Source organism: Mustela erminea, chromosome 6, assembly GCF_009829155.1.
Source record: "Mustela erminea isolate mMusErm1 chromosome 6, mMusErm1.Pri, whole genome shotgun sequence".
Lineage (NCBI taxonomy): Eukaryota > Metazoa > Chordata > Mammalia > Carnivora > Mustelidae > Mustela > Mustela erminea.
In genome coordinates this window covers 14,539,980-14,560,626 of record NC_045619.1, presented here as the reverse complement: position 1 = coordinate 14,560,626, position 20,647 = coordinate 14,539,980, and the positions used below count along the sequence as shown (strand labels likewise).

At 46.7% G+C, this 20,647-nt stretch overlaps 1 protein-coding gene across 4 annotated transcripts in view; it reads left to right on the top strand.

Moving 5' to 3' along the window:
• The window catches only part of BTBD11 (BTB domain containing 11), a 289,817-nt gene that overhangs the window by 254,238 nt on the left and 14,932 nt on the right, over window positions 1-20,647 (top strand). For all 4 annotated transcript variants that reach the window (XM_032346485.1, XM_032346484.1, XM_032346487.1 and 1 more), the window contains 3 exons: window positions 10,794-10,899; window positions 15,340-15,442; window positions 18,548-18,629. In XM_032346485.1, coding sequence (XP_032202376.1) covers window positions 10,794-10,899; window positions 15,340-15,442; window positions 18,548-18,629 — 291 coding nt within the window. The remainder of the gene's footprint in view (window positions 1-10,793; window positions 10,900-15,339; window positions 15,443-18,547; window positions 18,630-20,647) is intronic.

Here is a 20,647-nt window from a genome sequence, read left to right as displayed (position 1 = left end):
GTTCAGTGGCAACCCCTACTGGTGAAGTGGGGTATTACACATTATGTATATTGGCAGTAGAAGGAAAGAGGTGATTGATTTCCCATGGCTATGGTGTGAGGCCAAGCATTCCCAGAACATGAGTGATATCCTTACGGTCAAAAGAAGACTGGAGAAAGATGGGGGCAGAAAAAGAGTTGAGATAGCTCTACAAAGCTTGCCCTCCCCTGCGACCTATTGGAGGATGATGGTAGCCACACATCACACAACCGGCCGGCATTATTCCTTCTCCTTCGTTAAAGGAGTCCTGTTCACATCACGTCTATTGTTCTGTGTGGACAGGTATCTGGTTTTATCAGATGGATAAGAAACAGTGGATAAGGAGATAGAAATCCCAGAAATAAATTCACTTTCTGGTCAACTCACAGAAATCCAGCTGTCCTATAAAGTAAAGCATATGCCTTCCCATCTTTGCCTTGCGCTCATTCATACATTACTTGAAATCTGGTTGCAGGTGTGTGTATGTTGGGTTTATTTTTTTCTCCCTCTTCTAAATTTTACCTTCAAAGGAATTCAGCGTCTCTAGATTTTCCAGGAACAGAACAATATAGCCATTTCTTAATATACATCTGTTTAAAGAAAGTTCCTGGTCCATTTCTCCCACACGTAACTCCCCAGGGCATTGAATCATTCCACAGTCACCAGGTCTGACTATGCTGCAGTGGTGATGGGACAGACACATTCTTTCTCCTGGGGTTTGCTCTGTCCAGGGGAGGGGCAGACACCTGATAAGCAAGGAAACAGTGATACAGTGATACAGGATACATTGATACAGTGTCTGCAGGGGGGAGTCGTCAGGCAAGGCATAATGTAGACAAGGCATAAGGAAGGTCTCCCTGAAAAGGTAGCATTTGAACAACCACTGAAGTGAGGAAAAAGCTCCAGCTGTGCAGAGGTCTGGGGGGCAAAAGCATTCCAAGTGGGGAGCTGAGGCTCTTAACAGAAACGTGCTTGGTATACTGAGGTGACAGGAAAAAGAGCAAGGTGACTGATGCAAAGGGACAAATAAGAATCAGAGGAAGAAATCAGATTGCACGGAGTCATTCTCCATGGTGAAAAGTGTAGTGTCCTTCCACACGCGGTGACTAGATCACCGCTGGAGGTTTCAGAGACAAGACCTTATCTGTGGGGGGTTTTTTCTTGTGATTTGTACGCAGTTTTATTTTTTCTCAATTTTTAGTTGAAACATCTTAGTTTTTTAAGCTTTTGATTTAGAGATTATAGATTCACATGCAATTTATATACTACTATATAGCCTTTGCTCGGTTTCCCCTACTGGCAGTATCTTACTAGGCTATGGTAAAAAACCACAACCATGTTATTGATGTGATACAGCCAACACACAGAGAAATCTCCATCCCCCACAGGATTCCCTCATGTTGTACTCTCAGCCCAAACCCATTTCCCTTCAGCCGCCACCCCATTCTTACCCCCTGGCAACATCTAATCTGGTCTCCATTTCTCTAATTTTATTTCAAGGATGTAATTTTGGGGGTGCTGGGGTGGCGCGGTCAGTTAAGCATCCGACTCTTGGTGTTGGCTCAGGTCATAATCTCAGCGTCATGAGACTGAGCCCCACATCAAATAAATAATTAAATCTTTTCCAAAAAAAAAAAGAAGAAGAAGAAGAAGAAGAATGTAATTTCGGTGGAATCATACGGTATAGGACTTTTTAGAATGAGATTTTCTCACTCAACACAATTCTCGGAAGATTCTTTGGGTTGTTGGATGTATTCATAGTTTGTTTCTTGTCATTGCTGAACAGTGCCCTGTAGCACAGACATACCACGGTTTGCGTGCCCACTCACCCACCAAAGGTCAAGGACAGCTGAATTGTTTCCAGTTTCAAGCTGTTACAAATATAGCTTTTCTAAACAATCGTGCACAAGGTTTCATCCAAATGTATGTCTTCCTCTCTCTGGGATAAACGTCCAGGAGTGTGATCGCTGGGTTGTATGGCGCTAGCTGTGTGATTTGGGGGTTTTTGTTTGTTTTGTTTTGTTTAAAGATTTTATTTATTTATTTGACAGACAGAGATCACAAGTAAGCAGAGAGGCAGGCGGGCGGCGGTGGGGGGCAGTAGGTGGGTAGCAGGCCCCGTGCTGAGCAGAGAGCCCGATGTGGGGCTTGATTCCAGGACCCTGGGATCATGACCTGAGCTGAAGGCAGAGGCTTTAACCCACTGAGCCACTCAGGCGCCCCTGTGTGATTTGTTTTTAAACAAAGTGCTGAACTGTTTTGGAGAGTGGCTGTACCGTTTGACATTCCCACCAGCAAAGTAGGAATGAGCCCATTTCTCTACATCCTCACAGTTTGCCATTACTGCTCTTTTTTTATTTTCGCCATTCTGATAGATGTGCAAGTGACATCTCGTGGTTTTAATTTCCATTTCCCTAAATGGCTCGTGGTGTTGAACATATTTTCATGTGCTTATTTGCCATCTGTACATCCTCTTCTGTGAAATGTCTCTTTGTGTCTTTGCCTGTGTTCTAATTAAGCTGTCTGCTTTTTAGCTGTTGATTTTGAGTGAGACAGATCTTTTGTCAGATAGGTGGTCTGCACCTATTTTCTCCCATTCGGTAGCTTTTTTTTTAATCCTTTTGACAGGGTCTTTCACAGAGCAAAAGCTTTTAATTTTGAGGAAATCTAATGGATCAGTGTTTTTTTTAAATGGAGATTTCACTTTGGGCATCAAGTAATAGAACTCCTTGCCTTGCCCTAAATCATGAATATTTCCTCATATTTTTTCCTAGAAATTTTAGTTTTATGTTTTCTATGGAGTCGTTTTGCATTCATTTTTGTATGAGGTGTGGGACTTCCATCAAGGTTTTTGGTTTTTGTGTGTTTTTGTTGGTTTGCCTAGGGATGGTATCTTAGCTTCCCTTGTTGGACAGGCTGTCTCTCCTTCATTGAATAACTTTTGCACGTTTGTCAAAAGGGAGTTGGGCATATTCGTGTGGGTCTCTTTCTGGGGTCTCCACTCTGCTCTACTGATCTGTGTCTGTCCCTCCACCATTAACCATACCGTCTTGATTAGTGTAGCTGTAAAATAAATTTGGAAGTTAGGTAGACTAACTCTTTCCATTTTCTTCTTTTTTTTAATTTTTTTATTCTTCTTTTTAAAAATGATGTTAGCCCTGTTCTTTGGCTTTCCATATCAATTTTGGGTTTGTTTTTTTTTTTTTTTTCCAATTAAACTCTACCCTTGATGTGTGGGTCCAGAATTCACGACCTGAAGATAAAAAGTCACATGTTCCGTTGACTGAGCCAGCCAGGCACCCCTCCATATAAATTTTAAAATAAACTTACTGTATCAAACAACAACCATATCCTGTGGGAATTTGGATGGGCGTTGCGTTCAACCTCTAGGTCAATACAGTGAGAATTGACCTCTTTGCTATATTAAATATTTCAGTGTATGAATTGTATTTCTTCATGTACTTAGATTGTCTTTGATTTCTGAGATTTATTTATTTATTTGGGGGGGGCAGGGCAGAGAGAGGGGCAGAGGATGAGGCAGAATCCTAAAGCAGACTCCCTGCTGAGCGGGGAACCCAACGCAATGCTCCATCTCACGACCCTGAGACCATGACTTGAGCCGCTATCAAGAGTCACCACTTAACTGAGCCACCCAGGCGTCCCAATCATCTTTGATCTCTTTCATCAATACTGTGGAGTTTGCACCATACAAGTCGTGTTTTGTTAGATTTATCTAAATGTATTTCTCCCTTTTTTGAGCAATTGTATATATTTTTATTTTTTGTCCATGTGTTCATTGCTAGGACAAAGAAATACAATTGATTTCTCTATGTTTATCTCGTATTCTCCAACCTTGCTGGATTCATTTATTCTAGGAATTTTTTGTAGATCTACTGGGATTCTCTCCTTAGATAATCATGTCATCTGCAAATAAAGATAGTTGTATTTCTTCCTTTTCAATCTGACCCTGAAGATTTCTTTGGGGGAGAGTTTTTTTCAACTATTAATTCAATTTCTTTAATAGCTATACAGCTATTCAGGCGATCTCTTTAATATTGGATGCATTAGGGTACTTTTTTGGGGAGGAATTGGTTCATTTCATCTGCGTTGACAGATTTATGTGGGTAGAGTTGTTCCTCATAATCCCCCTTCTTATCTTATGACGTCTGTAGTCTGTTGTGCTAGCCCTTGTTTCATTCCTGATTCTGTTAATATGTGTTCTTTTTTTTTTCCTTTGACAGTCTTTTCTAAGAATTCACTCTGTGTTTCATTATTTTCTCTACTATTTTTCTATTTTAACCTCCGTCGATTATTGCTCTTACCTTTATTATTTGCTTGCTTTGGGTTTATTTTGTTTTTCTTTTTCCAGGTTCTCGAATAGGAACTTAGATTACTGATTTGAGACTTTTTCTCTTATATATGCATTTTATACCGTGTATATCCTTCTCCACACTGCTCTGGCTGTGTACCATAAATGTTGATGTTATTTTCATTTTTCATTCAGTTCAGTGTTATTTTTTTATTTCCCCCTGGAACTTCTTCTTCTTCTTTTTTTTTTTTTTTTTTTTTGAACTTATGGATTATTTAGCCATGTGTTGTTTAGTTTCCAAATGTTTGGAGATTTTCTTATTATCTGTTATTGATTTCTAGTTTGACTCCACTGGGGTCAGAGAGTACCTTCTGTATTACTTGATCATTTTAAGTTTTTGAGTTTGGCTTTATAACCCTACGTATGGTCTATCGTGATATCTTCCATCGACACTTGAAAACACTGTTTTCTGCTATGGTCAAGTGGACTGTTCTATAAGCATCAGGAAAATTCTGTTGGTTGATGGTGATGTTGAGTCTTCGTAGCCTACAGATTCTCTCCCTGTGCTATCAGTTCAGATAGGGGTGTTGAAGTCTCCAACTATAATTGTGGATTTGTCTGTTTCTCCTATCAGTTCTCTCAGAATCACATAGAAGACACATATAAGCTCTGTTCATGGGCGCCTACACATTTAGGGCTGCAATATCTTCTTGGTGAATTAACCCTTTTATCATTAAATAATGCTCCTCCCTGCTTCTGTTCATTTTCTTTGCTCTGAAATCCACTTTATCTGATATTAATATAGCCACTCCTGCTTCTCTTTGATTAAGGTTTGCATATTTTTTTTTTACCCTCTTAATTTCAACCTACCTTTTTCATTATATTTAAAGTGATTTCTTCCCCTGGGGCTAAAAATACATTATATGTTAATAAAAAACAAAAATTTTTTTAAAAAGTGATTTCCTGTAAACAACATATAGTTGAGCTCTTCATCCATTCTGCCAATCTCTGTCTTTTAATTGGTATATTTAGACCATTTATATTTTTTGATATTTTAGGGCTTATGTCTGCCATCTTATTTTTTGTTTTCTGTTTGGTTTCTCTGCCTTAGGTTTTCTTTTCCCTGCCTTCCTGTGGGCTACTTGAACATATTTTTGAATTCCATTTTTATTTGTCTGTAATTTTTTTGGTAGCTTTTGTATAGTCTCATATCGCTTTTCTAGTGGTTGCTTGCAGTATTCCATTATATATATGTAACAGCACATTCTACTGGTACCATCTTTTTACTAGTTCAAGTGAAATAAAGAACCTTGCCTCCCTTTATGCCCATTTACCCTCCCCCACTTATGACATAATCGTCTTTAAATATTTCCTCTACCCACATTTAGAGCCACATCAGACAGTGTTACAATTTTTGTACCAACAATCAAATGTAATTAGGAAACTCAAGAGGAGAAAGAAGGCTATTATGCTTACCCATATTCTTGTTTACCATGTTCTTTCTTCCTTCCTGAGGTTCCAAGCTTACTGTTTTATCCCTTCCTTTCAATTTAGGGAAATTTCTTTAACCATTCTTCTAGGGGAATTCTCCTGGTGACACATTCTCTAAGTTTTCCTTCATCTGAGAATGTCTGATTTCCCTTTTATTACTAAAAGGTACTGTCACGGGTTATTATTTGTTTGATATTTTCCTTTACATCAACTTATCATCTGTTAAATGCATTTAGAAAGGAAATGTTAAAGTACTACCATAAACAAGAAAGTCTGCATCACTTGCCGTGAATAGAGGGGACATATCAAAATACACAGGTGACTATTTAAAAGCACTTTATTGTGTGTTCAATTTCATTTTGTACACAATTCCAGTGACAGACATGGGACTCTGGCTGACCTCAGGGAACTCTGGTGGCCCTCCCATCTCTTTGGTGCCCTTCCCATACTTTTTCTGGGTGTGTTCGAGCAGAGAGAGGCCCATTGCTTACAGGTCAGCCCAGCACATCCCACAAGGGAGGGCCCGTCTAGGGACAAACCACTGTTGACAAGGGACTGAGGCAGAGAACTCACTGCCATTGTCCCCCTGAAAGTAACAGTATTTCCAGCATCTCCTGATTTTGAGATGTGGCTTTTTTCACCTTTTAGCATTTCACAATTTGAAATGGGTCTTTGAAAACAGATGTGTGTATTTAATGCAGTGAGGTCTTTTTTTTTTCTCTCCCTAAAAGCTGCCAATAATTGTATGACATTTTAGAATCTAGAAAAAGAGAGATTGGTTTGAATTGTAGGAAATTGCTGTTCGTTTGAGGGGTTACAAAAATGGTCAAATCTCGGCACTTTCCTTTGGTTCAGTCTAATGGTACGCTGTGATCTGATCCTTTTTAGTTCTCCTACCAACCTCAGCAAGCAGATATTTTTAATCCACTTTGGAAGAGGATGCCAAGACCCGGAAAAGCTGAGTAACTTTCCTAAGGTCACAGAGCTAGTGAACAAGGAGCCAGAATTGGCACCCAACCCCATCTGGCCCCACTGCCCCATGTTTTACCACTGTGTAGAACCCCTGCCTAATTCCCCTAAAAAGGCACTTGGGGATCAATCCCAGCATTCCTTTCTGAAGAAAAGAAAATGTTTTGGTGTCTCCTTAGGAGAGAAGTGAGGGTCTAAGAGAGGAAAGATGTCATCCCCAAATTCACAGGTGCCCCTCTCAGGCATTGCCTACCAACCGTGACATTAAGAACTTCACTTCACTCCCCTTTCATTCTATGGAGCCACATGGTTCTGAGTCCTCAAGTCTCAAGTTCACACAATGTGCACACCCAGCATTTTCCATGAGAGACCTGAATGGCTGGTCCCTAGCAGCATACCAGTAACCACCGCTAACCAGGTGCCATGTACTCAGCTTAGCCAGACGTCCACCCATCCAGCCCACGCCTTCGCCTCAAAGTACTTCTCTTAAATGTACAACTCAGAGGAGAGTATAAGTATCTTCCCAGCACACCTACCCCACCTACCCACACCTCCGTTCTGCTGCCTTCCAGTTGGAGGCCAGAGTTAACCAAACCCAACAGATACCCCAAACTGACCATCTAACTCAGCGGGTCTCTCCCCACTGAAGCTATTAACTGATACTAATTACAGCACCCCTTCTTGCTCGGAGGAGCCCTCCTGGGGTTGTGATTCATTTGGGTGCTGGGGAACTAGAGGGAATGAGACCAACAACCCCTCTACCTGGAGGAAAGGAACAGGAAAGGGCACAGAGCAGACACCTCAACAAACCCAGAGGAAGTCAAGGATAGAGGGGGGAGTTTTCTCTTGCGGGGGGCTGGTGTCTGAAAGAGAGGTGGCCTGAAAGCCTTGAGAAAAGCAGCATTTTGGGTCCTGACCTTGGGAGCGTCACCATCAACCTTCACGTGGTGTCCAGCGCTTAGCAGATGCCCAGTCAATAGTCGAAGAAAGAATTACCGCATGAATGGCTACATGGCTTAGCACATGGTGTGATGTTCACATTCATGAGAACTTTAGGGAATATGTGACTAAAGCCCAGGGAATGGCCAGTGTCCACTTTGACCCTTGACTCTTCCTCTTTCTCTTTCTCCTGAACTTCTAATACTTTCATCATAATCATCCTCTTTCCTCAGGGGGTAGGGGGGTTTATTTCACCAATAATAGACTTCATTTTTTAGAATGGCTTTAGCTTTACAGAAAAATTGAAAAGACAGCACAGGGGTCCCCACACAACCCCTCACCCACATTCCCTTATTATTAACATCTTACAGTGGCGTGGTACATTTGTTTTAATGAATGAGCCAACACTGAGACATTATTCCATACTTTATTCCTATTTCCTTAGTGTTTGTCTATTGTCTTCTCCTGCTCCAGGATCCCATCCAGAACACCACATTACTCCTCTTGGCCAAGACCACTTCTAAAAAGACTCGTTTTTTGGTGACCTTGACAAATTTTGAGGAGTCCTAATCAAATATACCATAAAGGATGCCCTCTCCTGGAAGAGGGGATGTTTTTCTTGCTGTTAGACAGAGGTTGTGGGTTTAGAGCAGAGGACTACAGAGGTCAAGTGCCATTCCCACCACATTAAGGGCACACACTCTCAACCTGAGTGTTCACTGCCAACATTGACCACAGGCCACCAAGTCCAGGAAGTACATCTTCCTTCATTCCATTACCCGAGGTGGTTAGACACTTGCTTGTTTTTCTGTGGTTTCCACAGAAACCAGACACAGTATCTCGCTGCCCTCCCTGCTTAGGGTCTCACGGAGACCTGAAGTCAAGGTGTCCACAGGGCTGTGTTCCTTTCCAGAAGCTGCAAGGAAGAATGCTCCTGCAAGCTCATTCAGGTTTGGGTAGAATTGACTTCCTGGTGGTTGTAAGACTAAGGCCCCACTTCCTTGCTGCCTGCCACTGGGGGTCCCATTTCTCTCGCAGAGTTGTTGCCCGCACTCCCCCACTCAAGCTTGCCATGGGGTCCCTTCCATCTGGAAACCAGCGACAGCACATCAAGTCCTTCTCAGGCTTCAAATCCCTTGACTTCCTCTTCTCCCCCATCCCTTCTGAATCCTCTTCTGCCTCTAATTTTAAGGGCTTCTTGTGATTGCAGTGGGCCTGCCCGGATAATCCAGAATAATATACTTACTTTAAGGTCAATTGAAACCTTAGTTAGTAACCTTAATTACCCTCATGGAGCCCCTTTTGCCCTGTAATGGAACACATTTGCAGGCGTGCTATCTCACGGTATTCTCAGTGCCAGGGATTCGGGGACTACAGTCTCCGGGGGGGCCATAGTTGTGCCCAGTGCGCGGCAGTTCTCAAACCTTAGTGTGCCTGGGAATTATGGGCAGAGCTCGGTATCATGGATCCTGACTCAGTGGGCCTGGGGTGCTCATCTGCCTTTCTGACAGGCTCCCAGGCCTCTTCGCTGCTGGTGGTCTCTGGAACCCATCTTGAGGCACAGGCTTAAGGCCAGGGGAAGCAAATGTACAGCTGTAGCTCAGGTCAAACCCAAGAGAGCCCCAGAATCACCAGGACACTTGTTCAAATCAAGATTGCTGGGCCCTGCCCCCAGTGTTTCTCAGTCAGAAGGTCTGGAATGGGACCAGAGAATTTGCATTTCCAAAGACTCCAGGTGATGCTGATGCTGCTGGTCCAGGGACCACACTTTGAGAAACCACAGGAAGCCATGAGACAGGCGATCGCTTTGTGGATGTCGAGAGGAGCGTTTAACACCTTTTGGTCCTAAGACGTCATCTTTGAAAGCAGAATTCCTTTGTCCAATATTGACTGCATCCCTGTAGGCACCTGTGTGGATCACGCCCCTGGCATCGTGGTGTCTTTAATCAAACGGTCGATTCTCTTTTCATGTGTCGAGCTGTATCCTGCTTCGGGAGCACGATGAAACAGGTTCAAGAATATCTCAAACCACGGACGTCATCAGTTGCTCCAAACCCATCTTTTTAAAAAAATAAAAAAATTTATTGTGCGTGGTCGTAGAAAATGCCGATAAAACTGAAAAGGGAAAACATCGTGAGCCCACCCAAAGGGGGCAACCCTACTCTTCCAGATGTTTTCTGTACCTGTCAATCTGAGTATATATGTGTAGAGGGTTTTATTTCCAAAAATACACGGTACACACTGTGTTGTAACCTACTTTCCGTAATATATTGTAAATGCCTTTCTACTTCACCCCCATTTTCAGCCCCTGGTTTCAACCCCCTTCACCCAGTAAAAAGCATCAGATGCCGTGATTCGTGGCTTCCCTCCCACGCACCTGCAGATGAAGGCAGATTAATGATCAGCAGCGGGGCCCAGCGGGGAGAGGCAAAAGCATGAAGGACACGGGGCAGTGAGAAACGGGCTCCTTTGTTCCTGGGCGATCAGAGGCAGCTGTCGCTCTGTACCACAGGACTTGTTTCCCCCCTTTATTTGGAGCAAGTGATTCAGCTGAGCATTCCTGGATCCGGATATGCCTCAGCACCAAAATCACATTCCTAAGAAAGCTGAATCAGGAGCATTTGTGTCTGGGTATCAGAGAGCAGTCATGGGATCACAAGGGCTTCCTGCTGCTGCTTTCAGGATAATTCGCTGCTTCTAGCACTACAAAGTATTGATCAAGGTGTGTTTGGGGTAAAAACTTATTTTCTACTCTGCGAGCTGTGAAACTTGCTTTCCGATGGGTGGTAACTGATTGGAGTGAGGGAGAAGGATTTAATTACAAAGTAAGCTCTCGCCAGTGAACAGACCAGAAACAGACAACAGTCCAACACAGCAAGCAAATGCAGGGCTTGCGAAACACACTGAGTGTGTGAGGCCTGGTGGAGGGGGCGAAGGGGAGGTGGGGGGCCTTAGAACCTGCCAGAAGTTTCGGGCCCCTCTCGCCTGGGAGGCAGGCATTCCTGCTGACAGCTTGGATGAGGCCGTGCAGGGCCCAGCAGCGTGAACTTTTCTTTCTTTGCTGCAGAACGAGGTCATCAGCCAGCAGCTGTGCGTCATCTTCACCCACTGCTACGGGCCCTACCCCATCCCCAAGCTCACGGAGATCAAGCGCAAGCAGACCTCGCGCCTGGGTGAGTGGCATTGTGGTTGGAGCCCACAGAGGTAGCAAAGTCCCCTAGAGAATCTTAGGCGGTGCTGGAGGGCACGGAGGATGGATACAGGAGTCCGGCAGGTAGAGATCGTGGTACCAGTGATCACAGGATAGCTGGAGACTACACCTTGGAAATGTGGAGAAGGAGACTGGCCAATACCTCGTCCCTCTAACTGAAGGACTTCATCCCACAGAGATAGACAGACAGACAGACAGACCCTGGGCCCGTGCACTTCCTGCACAGGTGGTTTCCCCATTCTGAAGGAAGGCTGAGCTGTGCGGGCAGCTCTCCCCCAGCCCCGTCCTCACCCTCTCCTCTAAGAAGTCCCCATTCCTCCCTGAGGAGGAACAAGCAGGGGACAGTGACAGGCCAGCAGTGTTCCTCTAATGGAGTCCCTCTGCACGGACCGAGGAGGAGAGGAAACAAGTGCTCCCATGCACACACACACACACACACACAGTGTACTCGAGCTGAGGAGACGGATCACTCTGAGATCCCATCCGAGTAGCAGTAATCCCTGTTTGTTCTGCTTGGACATGGCATGGGGCTGGCCCCAGCCTAGCAGTCCCAGCTTCTGGAATTTTCCAGAAGAACCCTTTCATCGGGCACTGATTTCATTCAGAGGATCCTGGGGCTGCCGTAAGCTGGCCGATCAGTCTGAAAAAAAAGCAAAGCAATGCTTGGCTGCCTTGAAGCCTGATATACGAGGCTCCTGCTGCAGGGGCCTTTCTCCTCGCTGCCTGGGAAATGATAAAATATGAAAGATAAAGAATGCCTTTTCCAGGGAAGGTTGGGGACTTTCCTACTTCCTGTGAACTTTTCCTGTAAAGACTGGGAAGCCTTTGAGAGATGGGAGCATCTGAAAATGCGATTCTTCAACAAGACCATTACGTTTGGAACAGGTGCGCTAGTTAAAATTAGTGAAAAGTCCTGAAGAACTTGCTAATGTAAACGATACCACTTTTTGCTAAAACAAAAAAGTTAGTAACCAAGTCAAATCTTGTGTGTTTTCCTTTATGCCCGTTGGGGACAATGTACCAAAACCACAAATATTTCCACCTTATAGAAAGCAGGTGTTAATTAAAATGTTATCAGGGCAACGCATTGCAAAGACCAATCATATTAACAGACTTCAGAGACTGATGTTTTGTTACGCTCCCAGGCCGTGGCAATCCTGTCTGACATCTCGGTGCCTTTACAAGATACCCTTGTTAGAGCCAGCCTTTGCAGGGGCCATTCAATGACACAGCATAAAATCTGCTTTCCTGTAGTTATAGGCGAGGAGGGAACATTTTTTTCCTCCTGAATTTGCTGAGCTTTCCTTCACCCGCAATTAAAAGGGCCTCGTTTTCAAGCCAACCACTAGAATTTCAGGGGTTAGCACTGCGAGAAGACAGGCAGGCCTGAGAGGCTCAAAGCTTACTGTGTAGGAGAAAGAGGGAAGAATAAAATTATGAGTAAGTGCACGATGGAAAACGTAGGGCTTCCCTCTTCAGTAGACCATTTCCAGCTAGGATGACTGAAAGTCGCCAAACAGTGGCCCTTTAGAGACCTGCTTTAAAGGCAAGATAGGTGTGATTCATGACTAGGGTCCCAGACTGGAATTTCGAAGAGCCAGGAGGCCATATAAGTGAGTGAAATGGGTTCCCTATAAGACAGTAGGGAGTGGTGGGGACTGTAGCCCACTGATGCCTGATTTTTCTGTGACTGCGTTGTCCTCTTGCCCTCCCAGTGAATTCTGGGAGAGAAGGGTTAAAAGAACCACAGGTAGGAGACATGAGTAATTTGGGAAACAGGAGTGGGGGCTGGTTGGAGGTGCAGTGGGAGTGAGAGGGGGTGGTTGCTCAGGAGAATGTCACTCCAAACTTCTAGTGTTTAAAGGAAGTGGAGAAGTGAATTTTAGTCAACTCTGAGGACGTCTCTGGCAGCCTCCTTTCTCTTCATCTGGGCTGTTCAGAAGTATGTGAGTTTTTTAAAAAAATACCTAATGATAGCGGGATTATAAGTGATTTTGACTGTTTTATGCTTTTTTGATACGTTCTAAGTTTCAAGTTTTTTTAATGGGAAGAAGTGAGGTAGCTATATGTAGCAACAGAAATGTGAATGGAGAGCCACCTTCTGGGGCCACACGGGGGCTGAGGGGCCACCTCCCCTTCGAAGGCTGGAAGAGAAGGGTCGCCAGGAATCCAAATTCTGGCTCCAAGTTACAGCAGGTTCTGGGCAAAGTGGGGCCAGGCCAGGGGTCCAAGGTACTACTGTCGGGGGGGCCCAATGACTGGCATCATGGCCCCCAGGAATGCAGGGGATTGGTCTAAAGCCCCAGCCTAAACCCAGCCAAAGGAAGCAGCAGGAGTTTCATTTCAGCATAGCACTTTAAGCCCTGGAGAAGGGCCCAGCAACAAGCAGGTCCTCCAACTAAGAAGAGGCCTGATGTCCTCCACAGGCTCTCAGAACAAGACTGTGGAACAAGGGTCATGAGTACTGTGTGTCCGCCATGTTGCTATGTACTTTGCAGAAGTTCATGTGATACTCACAGAAACTCGGATGTAGATGCACAATGGGTATTACCATTCCCATTAAACAGAAGGGGAGACAGAGGCTCAGAAAGGTTAAATAGCTTGCCCAAGGTCACACAGCTGAGATTTCTGGCTTCAGAACCCACCCAGGGGGCATACAGGCACTGTGAGAGCACAGGTAGGGCATGCTTGGTCCATCTGGGGAGGGCGGGGAATCAGGCAAGGCTTACTAATGGAAGGTGTCTGCACTGATGCTTGAAGACCACATTGGGGTGAACGGGGTTTGGAAGGGGATGGAAGAGTGTTCTGAGTAGAAGGAACAGCAGGGAAAGGGCCAGAGGGGAGAGTGTTTAGCACTGGTGTGGCTCAGCATGCATGCTGGTTGACGGGGATGTGACCAGGATGAAGCCAGAGAAGGCAACAGAAGCCCCATCACCAGGAGCCTCGTCAGGAAGTTGGGACTTTCTCCTGGGAGCTCTGGGGAGCTATGGAAAGGTTTAGAGCAGAGGAGGGGTGTGATCAAATCTGCCTTTAGGAAGGATGCCTGTGGTGAGGTGGACCATCAGGTTGAGGGGCCGGGAGCGGAGGCAGGGACCAACAGAGGCTCCCACCGGTGCCCAGACAAGAGACCGTGTGGCCCTGGGGGAGCTGCGGCATTGGGGGTGGACAGAAACAGGGGAATCGAGAAACACTTAGGAGGAAGAGAAGCCAGTGTTTGTGATAGACTCGGTCTGGCTAAGCCCAGGAGAGGAAGGTGTCCTGTTGCCTTCGAATCCCTGGCTTGGGCGGTGGGTAGATGGTGGTGCCATTCACGGGACCAGAGGCACCGGGCAAGGCACATTTTGCAGAAAGAATCTTCTTCCCATGAGCTGAGAACGCAGCACATCCTCAGACTCAGAACTTGGATGCAGAAACCCCCAGAAAAGTCATCTTCCATTTAGAGTCCTCTAAAGGTCCTCCCTAGGGCAGCGCAGCCCAGGTGAGCTCAGGGTGGGTGAACTGAGAGGAAGCCCCACCAGCGGTTAGACCCACCTTCCCCTTGAACCTGGGTCCAGACTGACTTAGGACCCGAGCGGGGTGGCACCCAGTCAGGGTTAGGGGTGTTACTGGATGTTCCCAAGCGGCAGAAGCCCCAAGGAGTGGACAGACTGGCACCTTCAGGAGCTGTGGGTCTCTGTGGCTCAAATGACAGGCAGATCGGGGCAGAGTAGGGAGGGCGGGAGGAATCCTAGTGCTGAACAAGGCAGGCGCTCCAATTTGAATGCCCGAGTTCAAATCCTGGCTCCTCCACCTGTCACTGGCTTAAACGTCTGTGCGCCCGTGCTGCACAACGGACAGGGGTCCCTGCCTCCCGGGACCGAGTGCATTGGCGCATGTGCCTGCCAGCTTGCACAGTGCCTGGCACGTCCTAAGGGCTCAGTAAGCAGCGGCTCTACCCTCTTTGTTATTGTGGGAGACGAGAGCCGGGAACTGGTTCGAGTGACTCTGACTCTGGCAGAGAAGGGCTTGGATTTCGAATCACCTGAAAACCCCTTTTCCATCAGGCAGGGAGAGCGCTGAGCCCTAGAAGGAGGAGCAAAGGTGGGGGGTGGCATTCTTAACGGGCAAGGTGGGCATAACTTTCACATCTGGAAGTCACCTGCATGGGGCTTGGGGTGAGTCTCTTCTGAGGAAATACTACTTTTAATCACAAATCAGCTATGATTTCCTATGCAAGACTGAATTTCAGTAATTTGAGTGTTCCTGTGATTGTTTCTGTCTGTCCTCTTTTGGGTCACTGTCTCGCCAATGAATACCATATCCCCATGGTTTCCCCGTTCGCTCTTCTTGGCACTTTCCAGAAGAGGAATGGAAATGTCACCCTTCTTTCACTAAAGCAACCCTTTCCCCCTTCCTGTTCTAGATCCTCATTTTCTGAACAATAAAGAAATGTCCGATGTTACCTTTCTGGTAGAAGGAAGACCGTTCTATGCTCACAAAGTGTTGTTATTCACGGCCTCTCCCAGGTACGTACTGTCAGCTTCAAAAGCAGCTGAATCAGGAGTTTGGCCGTTGCTGTTACCGTTCTCTGAAATTCAATTTTGGTGGTACTTTCCCTGGATGGGAAGATGATCTTTTCCAAACCAAGAGTTCAAGAGCAGAGGGCACTCGTGCACCCGCGCTCACAGCAACAACCTTCACAGTGGCCAAAAGGTAGAAGCCACCCAAATGTCCATCAGTAGATGAACGGATACACGAAGTGTGGGATATACGTATTTTATTTAGCCTTAAAAAGGAAGGCAGTTTTGACAAATGCTACAGCATGATGAACTTTGGGGACATTATGCAAAGAAAGAAGCCAGTCATGAAAAGATGAATACTGTAGGATTCCATTTACAAGTAGTACCTAGAGTGGTCTGCTTCATGGGGACTGAAAGTGGGATGCTGGCGGCCCGGGGCTGGGGGCTGGGAGCAGGGGAGGAAGGGGGAGTTGTTGTTTAATTGGGTACACAGTAGGTTCTGGAGATTGGTTGCACAACAGAGTGAATATACTTAACATTTCTGTATGCTTTAAATGGTTAAGATAGTCATTTTTCTTTTTTTTTAAGATTTTATTTATTTATTTGATAGAGATCACAAGTAGGCAGAGAGGCAGGCAGAGAGAGAGGAAGAAGCAGGCTCCCCGCTGAACAGAGAACCCAATGCGGGCCTCGATCCCAGGACCCTGGGATCATGACCTGAGCTGAAGGCAGAGGCTTTAACCCACTGAGCCACTCAGGTGCCCCAATGGTCATTTTCTATTATGTGTTTTTTAACACGATTTTTAAAGTACAGAGCAGCCACTAGCATAAACAGCAGCGCCTTTGTGTGACTCAGGCAAGGGCACCTGTTCTTCTGGGCACCAAGCTTTGGAACAGAGTGTGGATTGGATTTTAGCTCCCCCGGCCCAGTGCCCTCACGCGGTTCCAGCCTGAAACGTCTCATGTCTGCTCTCCAAATATCCCAGAACTCTGGCATGAGCCACCCGAAATGCACAGGTCTTGAACTGGACTTTTCCCTCTGACTATGGAGCTGACAACAGCCTGGCCCTCTCCCTGCCAACTTTGCTATGGCCCTTAGTCCTTCCGCTTTGAGTTGAAATGAGTTGACCATTTAGAACCACATTATCCAAAGACCTGAACTGGGATCAGTGAGGGCGCACAGAGGAGAAGGAGATGCCGGATAAGGAGGCCGAGGTGAGGATACTGGGTGCCCATTTCCAGGATGTTTGCTGATGAATGCGTGTGACCAGTACTTCCCAGGCTCCCCTGGTCTCCCACTGCCTCCCCCCAAAGCTGAAAACTAGCCCCAGATGTCTGCTTTGCCAACATGAGAAAAATGCGTTGTGCCTTACTTGGTTTTCGGCTATGATGCATATAAAAGCAGAAGAGATGTTGTCCCAATGTTCATGTCTTGGTTTTGACACCATGGATCTGTAGGATGCTAACATCAGGAGAAGCTGGGTGGAGGGCCTGTAGGAGCTCTGTACTGTCTTTATACCTTTTCTGCAAATATACCATTATTTCAAAATTAAAAGTTTAAGAAAAGAGACACAGGGGCACCTGGGTAGCTCAGTCATTGAGCATCTGCCTTCGGCTCAGGTCATGATCCTGGGGACCTGGGATTGAGCCCCATATCGGGCTCCCTGCTCAGCGCAAAGCCTGCTTCCCCCTCTCCGGCTCCCCCTGTGTTCCCTCTCTCAGTGTCTCTCTCTCTGTCAAATAAATGAATAAAATCTTTAAAAAAAAAAAAAAAAAAAAAAGGAAAGAAAAGAGACATAGCTTAGCTTCGTCCTTAATGTGTACGAGTATGTTCCGTGGCCTGGGTCTGTACCCACTTGGAGCCTACAGTTCTGTCGATCACAGGGAAGCACATCTAAAACCCAGTAAGAAAGTCATCCGTAGGGAGGTCGTTAGGCCACAGATGATTAATTACCTATGATGCCTCAGATCCAGGCTGGCATGGGTTCTGGGGATGCCACAGGGTCAGGAAGGCAGAGTCCCTGCCCTCCTGGGGCAAAGATGGTGTGGGGGGTAGAGCTCACAGGAGGCGGGGCGCTCCGTGAGCCCCAGAGGGACGTGAAGCCTGCGCCCAGGAGGGACCCCATGAAGGACCCAGCCTTGTGATGGGTCCTGCAGGAGGGACAGGTGGGTTTTCAAACGGTATTCATTCTGTTCCAATCACCTGTATGAGAAATAGCAGTTCAAACCACTTTTTTTTTGGAATCTCTCCACCCAGTGTGGGTCTCGAACTCAGCACCCTGAGATCAAGAGTCGCAAACTCTTCCAACTGAGCCAGCCAGGTGCCCCTGAAGTTAAAACTTTAAATTTAGGGGCACCTGGGTGGCTTAGTTGGTTAAGCAACTGCCTTCGGCTCAGGTCATGATTCCAGGGTCCTGGGATCGAACCCCACATAAGGCTGGCTCCCCGCTCAGCAGAGAGCCTGCTTCTCTCTCTCCCTCTGCCTATTGCTCTGCTTACTTGTGCTCTCTCTCTGTCAAATAAACAAATAAAATCTTTAAAAAAGAAAAAAAAAAAAAAAAAAAAAAAAAAAAAAAACTTTAAATTTAAAAAGATGGTTTGAGGGCACCTGGCTGGCTCACGTCAGAAGAGCATGCTACTCTAGATCTCGGGGTGGTAAGTTGGAGCCCCGCATTGGGCAGGGAGGTTACTTAAATAAAAAACTTTAAATAGGGGCACCTGGGTGGCTCAGTCATTAAACATCTGCCTTCAGCTCAGGTCATCCCAGGGTCCTGGGATCCAGCCCCACATTAGGCTCCCTGCTCTGTGGGAAGCCTGCTTCTCCCTCTCTCCCACACCCCTGCTTGTGTTTCTTCTCTCACTATGTCTCCCTCTGTCAAATAAATAAATAAAATCTTTAAAAAAAAAATTCTAAAAAATAATTCAAATTGAAGTATGGCATCATACTGGGGTGACGGTCGCTTTAGGGTGTCTGTGGGCCGTGTCGCTGATGTAGTGCTAAGTGGGGGAATACAGGGTTTTACATGTCTCTCTCATCAGAGAGTGGAGTTTCTCACAAACTACAGATGTGTTTGTGGGTCTTTTTATCTCCCTTCTTGTATCCTTGTTCAGGTTCAAAGCACTCCTGTCCAGCAAGCCAACAAATGACAGCACCTGCATAGAGATCGGTTACGTGAAGTACCCCATCTTTCAGGTGAGACCCTGCCGTGGTCTGGAACATCCTGTGGTGGGCGCGGGGCACAGGGCTTCCCTGCAGGCCTCCCGCTGTGGATTGGCCACTGCAGAGTCATCAGTCCCCTGACTCTGAGGCCCTTCTCACACCCCCTCCAGTTTACCATCATTTTATCCCTACAGTATTTATTGAGCACCTACTGTATGCCTAGCACTCTGCTAGGACCTGGGGACACAGGGATAAAGGATCTTCCTCCCCTGGGGCCTCACAGTCCGGGGGTGGTAACTCTGAGCAATTAATTTCTTACAGTACAACGTGGGAATGGGCGAGAGAGAGGAAGCAGAGCCAATGTGCTCCGGCAATTCAGACCAGAGAAATCAGGGAAGGCCTCCTGGTGAGGCGTTGGCTGGAATAGTGAGGGCTGAGGAGAATCTGGGGAACCATAGGAAGCCTTGAGGCTTAAAAAAGGGAGTTAGAAGATTCTAGGCAGAGAACAGCAGGGATGAAGTCCCAGAGCTGTGGTCAGCCTCATGCAATGGGGAGCCAGCCAACTTTTAAAGACTGCACTCCCTCAGTGCTGTCCCCACAGCAGCCAGAGTTATGCGCCGTCCGCGTGGGTGGACCCGGGGCCAGAATCTGCGGGACTCAGGGCAGGACCTGGTCTCCTGCAGTTCAGCTCAGGAAGCACAGCCCTGGGAAGAGCACACGGGTGGCTGAGGCTCGGGCAGGTCCGCGGGGAACTCATGGTCCAAGAGGGTTGTTGAGACGGCTCGGAGATGGTGGCAAGTGCGAGGGGCAGGAGACAGGGCTGGCCATGGCCAGGGCGGCGGGACGAGGCTACTGATCTGGACACGGGAGGACAGAGCTGCAGTCTGGGACTGAAATGCAGCATTTTCCTATTTAAAATCAGTATCTACAGGCACCTGGGTGGCTCAGTGGGTTAAGCCACTGCCTTCGGCTCAGGTCATGATCTCAGGGTCCTGGGATCGAGTCCCGCATCGGGCTCTCTGCTCAGCAGGGAGCCTGCTTCCTCCTCTCTCTCTCTCTGCCTGCCTCTATGCCTACTTGTGATCTCTCTCTGTCAAATAAATACATTTAAAAAAATCTTAAAAAAAAAAATTCTCTTTAAAATCAGTATCTACCACGGGGCCTTGGGCATTTCACCAGCCCTTCCGAGGCTCCTTTCCTTGTCTGGTGGAGAAGACAGAGGGCGTACTGCAGGGGGTGGAACAGCATAAACAAAGGCCCAGTTGTGGGAAGTCATGGGGTGTGTTTGAGAGAAAGTGATTATCCGTCTGTTCAGCTGGGTCCTAGGGTATATTGGAGACTGAAAATACTTCCTGGGACCACATAGTATGAGCCAAGTCAGAAGGCAGGCCAGATGGTGGTTCTTCCCTCTACCCTTGACCCTGGTTCCCCAGATCCTGCTGTTCAGAGAGCTGCCAGGAAGCCACCATACCCTCACACAAGCCCCTAAAGCCTGTTGTGGCACCTGCATCTCCACCATTAGAGATTCATTTCTTTGGTTATGCTGAAACTTCAAAAGAAAGAATCCTTCCCAAGTAACTATGGGTAAGGCACTCTTTGAGGCTCATTTCCTCCATTTTTAACAATTTAATCATTATCACCTCTAGGTCATGGGTTCTTGCAGAGATTAGCAAGTAGGACAACACGAGGAAGCGTTCAACTTGGCAATATTTAAGAGGGTTGTTGTTTTTCTGAGCTGTAACTTGTAAACCACCTTCCTACTCAACACAAGACCTGGTAGAATAGGTTACTTGGCTCTAAGCGAGGGAGAAAGGGCAAATGACGTTTCTATGGATAAAGCTAATCTGGGTGAGTCATTCCACTGGGGCGGGGGAGGGGCGCGGTGGGAGGCTGGAGCCCCAGCCTAGGACTAGGGCACTGGCACGCCCCCACACCCAGCTTCTCACCCCAGTGTCTCACCACACTTCCCGCTGACAACCAAGTGGCCACAGTCCTTTCTGGAACAGTGATGGCTATGGAGTTTGAAATTTTCCAGAAGAACTGCTGCTTTG